This window comes from Microcaecilia unicolor, chromosome 7 (assembly GCF_901765095.1).
Source record: "Microcaecilia unicolor chromosome 7, aMicUni1.1, whole genome shotgun sequence".
Classification (NCBI taxonomy): domain Eukaryota; kingdom Metazoa; phylum Chordata; class Amphibia; order Gymnophiona; family Siphonopidae; genus Microcaecilia; species Microcaecilia unicolor.
In genome coordinates, this window is record NC_044037.1 from 29,626,961 (window position 1) to 29,637,392 (window position 10,432).

A 10,432-nucleotide genomic window follows, 5' to 3' on the forward strand; every position below is an offset into this window, starting at 1 on the left:
ACAGTGAGGTTACAGTGTTTTACAGTACGAGGATGTGTGTGGCTTGTGTGGTTAGCTGTAGAATTTTTTGAAAACGTGTTTCGACTTCTTTTCTGAACCGAAGATAGGTTATAGATGCTTCTTATGGCTTTTGGTAACGAATCCCACCATTTTGATCCCAGGTAGCAGAATCCTGCTGTGTAGATGGTTCTGTGCGTTATGTTTCTGCAATTGGGTAGGTGAAAAAGTAGGTAACTTCTGGTTTCTGGACTTGTGCTTCTTGGCGATAGAACTATCATGTCTCTCATGTATTCTGATATCATTTCAAAACACATTTTGAAATTGAGTTTGCTGGCTTCAAAGATGATTAGTCTTGCTTTGCTTGGCAGCCAGTGTAGTGATTTGAGTAGTGGGGTAACTTTTTCATACGTTGACTTTTTGAAAAATCAGTCTAGCTGCTGTGTTTTGGATGGTTTGTAGTGATTTTATTGTGCTTTCCTTATACTCTATATCAGGGCCGCCGAGAGCCAGAGCCGGGCCCGCCCCACCCGAGCTCATCGTCGCCACCGGGCCCCCCCCTCCACCCGCTACCGGGCCCTGAACTAACCTTAAACGCCTCCTTCCTTTCCTTTCACCACCTTCGCGACAAGCAGCAGCAGGGCAGACCTCTCCTTCCTTCCGTGCTCTGCCCTCGCGGATGTTACGTCAGGCGAGGGCGGGACACGGAAGGAAGGAGTGGCCTGCCTTGCTGCTGCGAAGGTGGTGAAAGGAAAGGAAGGAGGCGTTTAAGGTTAGTTAGTTTGGGAGCGACGGCGGGTGGGCCTGACTGCGGTGGCGCCGGGCCCCCTCCGGAGGCCCGGGGACTTTTGTCCCCCCTCTCGGCGGCCCCGCTCTATACACGCTGTGCTGCAGTAGTCTGAGATAGTATTGTTGATTGTACCAGTATTTGGAATGATTGTTTGGGAAAATAGTCTCTTATCCTTCTTAGTTTCCAAAGAGTTCTGAAGCATTTTGTTGTTACGGCTGATATTTGATTGTCCATTGATCAGTGTTTGTCTAGAATGATTCCCAGTATTTTCGGTTGCATTTTGATTTGGTAAGTTTGATTGTCGACTGTGAAATTTTGCTGGGTTCTGGTGTTGTGCAGGCCTGATAGGACTAGGAATTGTTTTTTTTGTTCTCCGTTTAGTTTTTAGTTTGAGTTTTAAAGTTGTTGCCCAGTTTTCCAGAATGTCCAGGTCTGTTTTCACTTTGTAAAGTATTTCTGTGATACTGTTTTTGAATGGTATGTAGATGGTAAAAAAGGTAGACGAACAAAGCAGAAAAACAGCACAGAAACAACCAGCCTCTGGTGTGAACATTTTACAGTATAGATGAAGACAAGCTGAGCGACAGTTCCAGTAAAAAGAAAAGGAAAAAATATATATACCATTACCTGAGATCCTTCAGATCTTCTTTAAAAGCCTGGGGGTAAACAAAACCAAAAGCAGGCAATTAATGTTTGATAAATATTTCTTAACAAGTTGCACAAGAAGTACAAGAATAAAATTTTTTAAATGTTACAGAACAGCCTGGTGGCTCCCTCTCTACAAATCTAATAAAGAGAACTTGTATTCGAACAGTTCATTTATGTCCCCATGTAAGAAATTAAAACTACAACTCCGTTTCCAAATGTTGCAGCTGTATTCTATAAACATATACTGAGAATACTAAATAGGGCTGCAGTCCAATTAAAATTTTAATCACGATTAATCGTGTGATTACATTTTTAATCTTGCGACTGACAGGCCACACCCAGCTGTTCATGGGGGGGGGGGGGGCACATTTCCTCTCTCCCCCACAACCACTAGATATTTTACCTTTGCAGGTGGGGATGTCAAAGTCAGTTGAAGAAATCCACTGCCCTCCTTGTGCTGCCTCAGCAGCGAGGAATTCAGTGGGGTGTCCAGCCGCCGACACCAGCAATACCCGAGCATGCTCAGTTCATGCACAAACTGTTACTGGCTTGGGGTGGGGTCAGAGTCCCTGCTCCTGCAAGGGGGGGGGGCGGGAACGGGGTCCTGCTAGCATGCTGGACAGAGCTCACCATTCCTCTCCAATGGTCTGCAAACCCCAACGCCAGCTCTGAGCTGGCGTAGGATTTGGCGTGCTGCTTGCTGATCATCGGGGAGGAATATGTTCAGCATGCATTTGCATGCTACTTGTGCTTAGAGCTCTGTTTAGCATGCATTTGCATGCTAGTTGCGTTCAGAGCATGCGAACACATTGTTTCACTCGTTCGGGTGCTCTGATCATGGGGCAATAGCAAACACAGTTGCTAGTATGGCACTATTAACCTGTAGTGCCTGTGTTTGCTTTTAATCATCAGCCCATAAGTTTCCTTTTCTACCGCTAACACACTTTATTGTCATTTATGTAGACTAAAACAGAAGCCACAAGTCTGGAAAAATAACCAGTCCAGTTTGACACTGGGCAGAAAGATTTGCACCTACACTTAAAAGTCTGTGGACCCTATCACTGCTGATGGTTTAACTTTGCCCCACCCAAACTCGGGTATCAGCGCTAGGGCCTTATGGAGTGCAGTTCAAATTCACTGCTTTCTTTGCAGCAGATAGATCGAACACAGCAAGGAACCACATTTTTTTTTTTGGGGGGGGGGGGGAGGAGGGGGGAGTGCAATGCCCTATGTTATTTCAGGGTCTGCAATCATGGGAAAATGATTAAAGTGGTTTCAATTCTCCAAATCCTCTAGACCACTGGCTCTCAATCCAGTCCTCAGGATATGTACAATGAATATGCATTAGATCGATTTGCATACAATGGAAGTAAATGCACACAAATCTCTCTTGCATATCCATTATGGATATCCTGTAAAACTGACTGCCAGGTGCTCTGAAGACTGGGTTGGAAACCCCTGCTCTGAATGGTCACCAAGTACTATGTAACACAGAAGGGAACAGCAGATAGAGACCGACTGATCTGTCTGGTCGGCCACCGATTCCAGGTACTTGACTTTCTGTTCTAGAAGCTTCAGACATCCAATCACGGACCATCAACACAACACAAAACTTCATCATGCCAGGCTATTATCTCCAAGTCTTCACCCTAGTAGTCAGCTTGTTGGCCAATTTGCTCGTAATTTTTCAAATGATTTCTACTGTGTCTGAGGTGAATGGCTCTTCATCGGAAGTCAGGTTCTTCTAGCAGCTTGCTTTCCCCCCAAGCACCTCCGTACAGCTGTCTTAGTTGCCATAAAAACCATGGATTTGATATCCTGCCTTTCTGTGATACAACCAATGTGGTTTAATGTTTAATATATGCAGGTACTTTCTCTGTCCCTAGTGTGCTCACAATCCAAGTTTTGTACTTGGGGCAATGGAGGGTTAAGTGGCTTGCCCAGGGTCACAAGGAGCTGCAGTTGGAACTGAATCCTGTTCCCCAGGTTCTCAACCACTTGCACACCTTTCTGAACATTTTAACAGTAGATTTTTTCACCATTCACCTTCTTTAAAACCAAGTGTACATGGGCTTTGCAAGAGTTTCCATAGCCATGTTGCTGCTCCACTCACATTGTATGACCCCATTTAAAGAACATGGGTAAGTCACGCAGAGGCTCACTTTCAAAAGCACTTAGACTTTACAAAGTTATAAGTACATAAGTATTGCCGTACTGGGAAAGACCAAAAGTCCATCAAGCCCAGCATCCTGTTTCCAACAGTGGCCAATCCAGGCCACAAACACCTGGCAAGATCCCCAAAACGTACAAAAACATTTTATACTGCTTATCCCAGAAATAGTGGATTTTTCCCAAGTCCATTTAATAACGGCCTATGGACTTTTCCTTTAGGAAGCCGTCCATACCTTTTTAAAACTCTGCTAAACTAACCGCCTTTACCATGTTCTCTGGCAACGAATTCCAGAGTTTAATTACACGTTGAGTGAAGAAACATTTTCTCCTATTTTAAATTTACTACATTGTAGCTTCATCGCATGCTCCCTAGTCATAGTATTTTTGGAAAGCGTAAACAGATACTTCACATCTACCCGTTCAACTCCACTCATTATTTTATAGACCTCTATCATACCTCCCCTCAGCCGCCTTTTCTCCAAGCTGAAGAGCCCTAGCCGTTTAGCCTTTCCTCATAGGGAAGTCGTCCCATCCCCTTTATCATTTTTGTCGCCCTTCTCTGCACCTTTTCTAATTCCACTATATCTTTTTTGAGAAGCAGCGACCAGAATTGAACACAATATTCGAGGTGCGGTCGTACCATACAGTGATACAAAGGCATTATAACATCCTCATTTTAGTTTTCCATTCCTTTCCTAATAATACCTAACATTCTATTTGCTTTCTTAGCCGCAGCAGCACACTGAGTAGAAGGTTTCAACGTATCATCAACGACGACACCTAGATCCCTTTTTTGGTCCGTGACTCCTAACGTGGAACCTTGCATGACGTAGCTATAATTCGGGTTCCTCTTTCCCACACGCATCACTTTGCACTTGCTCACATTAAACATCATCTGCCATTTAGACGCCCAGTCTTGTAAGGTCCTCTTGTAATTTTTCACAATCCTCCTGCGATTTAACGACTTTGAATAACTTTGTGTCGTCAGCAAATTTAATTACCTCACATCTCTAGGTCATTTATAAATATGTTAAAAAGTAGCGGTCCCAGCACAGACCCCTGGGGAACCCCACTAACTACCCTTCTCCATTGAGAATACTGACCTTTTAACCAGTTTTTAATCCACAATAGAACACTACCTCCTATCCCATGACTCTCCAATTTCCTCTGGAGTCTTTCATGAGGTACTTTGTCAAACGCCTTCTGAAAATCCAGATAAACAATATCAACTGGCTCAACTTTATCCACATGTTTGTTCACCCCTTCAAAGAAATGTAGTAGATTGGTGAGGCAAGATTTCCCTTCACTAAATCCATGTTGACTTCGTCTCATTAATCCATGCTTTTGAATATGCTCTGTAATTTTGTTCTTAATAATAGTCTCTACCATTTTGCCCGGCACCGACGTCAGACTCACCAGTCTATAATTTCCCGGATCTCCTCCGGAACCTTTTTTTTTTTAAAATCGGCGTTACATTGGCCACCCTCCAATCTTCCGGTACCAGGCTCGATTTTAAAGATAAATTACATATTACTAACAATAGCTCTGCAAGCTCATTTTTCAGTTCTATCAGTACTCTGGAATGAATACTATCCGGTTCAGGAGATTTGCTACTCTTCAGTTTGTAGAACTGCCCCATTACATCCCCCAGGTTTACAGAGAATTCATTAAGTTTCTCAGACTTGTCAGCTTCGAATACTATTTCTGGCACCGATATCCCACCCAAATCTTCCTCGGTGAAGACCGAAGCAAAGAATTCATTTAATCTCTCCGCTATGGCTTTGTCTTCCCCAATTGCCCCTTTTACTCCTCGGTCATCTAGCGGTCAAACCGATTCTTTTGCCGGCTTCCTGCTTTTAATATACCTAAAAAATTTTTTACTATGTGTTTTTGCCTCCAATGCAATCTTTTTTTCAAAGTCCCTTTTAGCCTTATCAGCGCTTTGCATTTGACTTGACATTCCTTATGCTGTTTCTTATTATTTTCAGTTGGTTCCTTCTTTCTGAAGGATTTTCTTTTAGCTCTAATAGCTTCCTTCATCTCACTTTTTAACCATGCCAGCTGTTGTTTAGTCTTCCGTCCTCCTTTTTTAATACGCGGAATATATTTGGCCTGGGCTTCCAGGGTGGTGTTTTTGAACAGCATCCATGCCTGATGTAAATTTTTGACCCTCGCAGCCGCTCCTCTAAGTTTTTTTTCACCGTTCTTCTCATTTTATCATAATCTCCTTTTTTAAAGTTAAACGCTAACGTATTTGATTTCCTATGTATACACAGTAACCTATGAAACTTTTTAAGTGTAAGTGCTTTGAAAATATGCCTCATAGTGTGTTGAAGATGAGCCCCCTAATCTATATGAAAAAAAAAGTAGTTGTTTCAGATTCTGAATTGTTAATTAAACCCAAACAGAAAATTTTTATCTGAAAATCTTGAGGATCCATATCCTCCTCCAAACAAAAACAAAAACTTTGACCTTTGAACTCTTCTTATTGCTTTCGCTGCAAGGCCTCTCCACGTGCAATGTTTCAGTTTCCTATCATGTCTACATGTTGGTTAGAATATATGGAGATCCTACATAGAAACAGCTATGTAACTAGAGATTCCAAAAGCATATGCTGACATACACTGAGTGCTTACCTCCTGCTTAAGAGTTGACAGCGGAAGCCGCAGAGCCTCCTGGAGAAGACTATACATGCCAGATATGAGGAAAGTGAGCTGTTCCTCGGGCAGAACTGAAGTCTCCAAGATAACCTTCACAGACTCTTTGCAGTCCTTTCCTTCAAGCGCACTCACAACAACTGTGACAGGGAAGAATTAAAGAAAATGAAGACATTTGAACCAGAGTTCAAATCCCACTCCCCCAACATACCTTGTGACCTTGGACAAATCGCTTGATCTCCTTTTGACTTAGGTACCCACTATGTTTGCGAGGTCTTTCGGGTAGGGATGAGGCTACCTGAATTTTTTAAGGTTCAAAGAAGTGCAACCATATGAGGAAAGGCTAAAGAGGTTAGGGCTCTTCAACTTGAAAGAGACCGCTGTGGGGAGTATCTTGAGTACAACAGGTAAACATGAATCGATATTTTCCACTTTCAAAAGGTACAAAGACTAGGTGAAATATTTTTTCATTCAACAAATAGTTAAGCTCTGGAACTTGTTGCCAGATAAGTTAGCATATCTGGGTTTATTAAAAGTTTGGACAAGTTCCTGGAGGAAACGTCCATACTCAACAACTGAGAAAGACATGGGAAAAGCCACTGCTTGCTCTAGGATTGGTAGTAGAGAGTTGCACGGGGACAGAAATCTAACCCGTCCCCGCCCATCCCTGTGGGAATCTAACCTGTCCCTACCCATCCCCATCGCAAGTAATCTTCTCCATCAGCCCCCCCCCCCCAAGAAAGCCAGATTCTACAAGTACTTCTGCAAGCAGTAAAAATTCTAGTAAACAACATAAATCATTTTCTTCTGTACTCTAAGACAGCAGATGTATAGATTAGCAGGACCCAAAGTAGTCTAAAACAAGTAAAGTCAGAAACAATACAGTTTATACTTAATTGTTCAACTGCCTACTACTACTACTACTATTTAGCATTTCTATAGCGCTACAAGGCATATGCAGCGCTGCACATAGAAGAAAGACAGTCCCTGCTCAAAGAGCTTACAATCTAATAGACAAAAAATAAAGTAAGCAAATCAAATCAATTATTGTGTACAGGAAGGAGGAGGGTAGGTGGAGGCAGGTGGTTACGAGTCAAAAGCAATGTTAAAGAGGTGGGCTTTCAGTCTAGATTTAAAGGTTGCCAAGGAAGGGGCAAGACGTAGGGGCTCAGGAAGTTTATTCCAGGCGTAGGGTGCAGCGAGACAGAAGGCGCGAAGTCTGGAGTTGCCAGTAGTGGAGAAGGGAACAGATAAGAAGGATTTATCCATGGAGCGGAGTGCACGGGAAGGGGTGTAGGGAAGGACGAGTGTGGAGAGATACTGGGGAGCAGCAGAGTGAGTACATTTATAGGTTAGTAGAAGAAGTTTGAACAGGATGCGAAAACGGATAGGGAGCCAGTGAAGGGACTTGAGGAGAGGGGTAGTATGAGTAAAGCGACCCTGACGGAAGACGAGACGGGCAGCAGAGTTTTGAACCGATTGGAGAGGGGAGAGGTGACTAAGTGGGAGGCCAGCAAGAAGCAGATTGCAGTAGTCTAAACGAGAGGTGACAAGGGTGTGGATGAGGGTTTTGGTAGAGTGCTCGGAAAGAAAGGGGCGGATTTTACGGATGTTGTAAAGAAAGAAACGACAGGTCTTAGCGGTCTGCTGGATGTGAGCAGAGAACTGCCCTTAGGATTCACCTTTGGGTTTAAAAAGCAAAACCATGTGCATGTAAGGCCTGGATAAACAAATTAAAGCAAAGTTTAAAGCAAATGTCCTTAATATGTATTACTTGGTAGCAATAATGAAACAGTGATAGAATAGTCACATAAGCAGTCTGATGAGGCAACAGATTTATTTTCCACTGAACATAATTAACTTTGTATAAACTTGGTGGCTAATACTGTGCTGAACTGGACAATGTTGGCACATTTAGACTGACGCTGGACAGAACTTCTGCATTACTCAATGCCTCTCTGTGAGATAGTAGTAATAAAAAAAAGGCAAGTGCATTTTTATAATATATACCACCGTAATCCATAAAACAAAAGGAGCAAATTCTCACATGCCATCTTTTTCTTTTAATGTAGGCAGAGGAAATAAAAAAGATTTTTAATGCTCGCAGGTTTCAACCTAATCCATGTCTAATGTGGGATATAAATGTAATAAATAAGTAAATAAATAGACAGAAAGTCTGAATGTTGAGCACCTGATTCTCATAACATGATATCTGTTTTAGTGGCCCACTACCAGGAGAAAAAAAAATCTCTCCACAAATGTAACAGTGTTAGCGTGTCCCTTTAAACAGCTCCTCCAAATGACATACTGATTACAATTTATAAACAAATTACTACTCTACTTATGAAAAGTTATTCCGTTATTATGCTCACCAATATTCTATAACAGGTGTACAACTGCAAACATAAGGAGGCATTCACATGGGGAGCAGCACCAGCAGGGCTGACATTTTCACACAATTTACAGAATGTTATGTGTGTAACTGTGGCATTTAAGTGCACACACTTGCATCTGCTGACATAGAGATGGCACACCAATGTCAATTTATACTAGTAGTGTATAAGAGCACTTATGTGTGTATGTGCCCTTATTGAATAAACTTGCAGCCCACTTAATGCGGGAACCTAAATTGTAGTGCCTGCTTATAGAATTGCTCCCATACTATTTATTTGCACATTTATTTCCACATGGATGCAGACTCAAAGTGGCTTACAATCGTTACAAATAGAATAACATGAAACAGGAGTGAAGGAACAGAGTAGAAGAAACAGAGAAAAGGAAGAGAGACTATCTAAAGATGAGAGTTTGCACAAAGCTTCTACAAGTTTTTTTTTGTTACATTTGTACCCTGCGCTTTCCCACTCATGGCAGGCTCAATGCCGCTTACATGGGACAATTTAAATAAATAAATAATGCGGTCTTATAGTGTATAAGGCCAGGAGAATTTGGTTATAGAATCATAATCTGTGTGCTCCTTGAGCTATTAAAGTATTGGGAGGGGGAGGGGGAGGGACTGTTCATGCACATCACAAAGTTTATCAATGTGGTTAATGTCAGCTTTTGCTTAGTCTGCTTTGTTTAACGTTTTCGATCCATTGTATATTGAACTTGGGGGAAGCATTCTTTGTTACATCATCAATAACATTTGTTGAAACGTAATTGGGGGGGGATAAAATGGAAAATTTGTATAGTGACTGGAGTTATGACATTGATAATTTGTAATGGTCTCTTTTCATAGCATACTCTGTATCAGCTCTGTTACTATTAATAAAAAGATTTAAATATAAATAAATAAATAAATGGAGGGTTAAGTGACTTGCCCAGAGTCACAAGGCGCTGCCAACTGAGCAATGTAGAGCGACCCACATGCACATTGTAATTATTTTCTGGGACAACAGAACGCCAATTTGGTTGGAGGCACCAACAAAACCAATTTCCAGCCCTATCTTCAAGGTCCCCATTTGTTGATGCTATATTAGATAAAATATTGATCAGGGCATCCCGTGGGCGTGGCCCATCCCAATCTTTGGCTGTTTCCACAGTTATATCACTCAATATCAGCATAGAGAACCCTATACAAAGTCACCCAAACAGGTGACAAGCTACCTTTAAAGTGACTCGTTTACAGTACCACTAAGCGCAATGGAGATGGTGTGGGATAGAAGTTATCCGTAAAGATCACTCTGTAATATCCGTAATTACGTCTCTCACCCTTTAGTAATGTCCTGAAAGTGTCTCTATCCAGCTCTTGCAGATGTTGTGCCATAGTCTCCACCGCAGGGGGCACCCGTATTCCCAGGAAGCTGGGCCTGCTACCATCCAGACTCTTTGCGGATGATGCCATGTCACAGTTAACGGATAAGACCCCAAGGGTGTTACAAGCCTGAGGCTAATGGCCAGAGCAAGAGCAGCTGACCCAGATTAGATCCGCTGCTAGCACACAGTGAGCGCGCCCGTGTCGTCACAGTCACGTAACCGTGAAGCGCAAGCACCAACAAACTGAGCGAGTGGAGTGCCCTCCCAGATGGCAAGTCACGTGACCGTGAGGACCAACCAGCATGGAGCGCCACACACGAGCTAGCACAGTCGTCGCGTGAGTTCACAGAAAACTCGCCGCCACTCACGTCACGTGGCAGCCTTCCTCCCTCCGCGAGCACCGGGACAGCGC

The 10,432-nt window shown here is 42.8% G+C and overlaps 1 protein-coding gene across 1 annotated transcript in view; it reads right to left on the reverse strand.

Annotated features, from left to right (window-relative positions):
• The window catches only part of LOC115474095 (COMM domain-containing protein 5-like), a 29,017-nt gene extending 18,726 nt beyond the window's left edge, over positions 1-10,291 (reverse strand). The window contains exons 1-3 of the mRNA XM_030209424.1: positions 9,976-10,291; positions 6,244-6,404; positions 1,415-1,443 (exon numbers count right to left, since the gene is read on the reverse strand). Of these exons, the coding sequence (XP_030065284.1) occupies positions 1,415-1,443; positions 6,244-6,404; positions 9,976-10,108 (323 nt within the window). The 5' untranslated portion in view covers positions 10,109-10,291. The remainder of the gene's footprint in view (positions 1-1,414; positions 1,444-6,243; positions 6,405-9,975) is intronic.
• Positions 10,292-10,432: the final 141 nt, after the last annotated feature.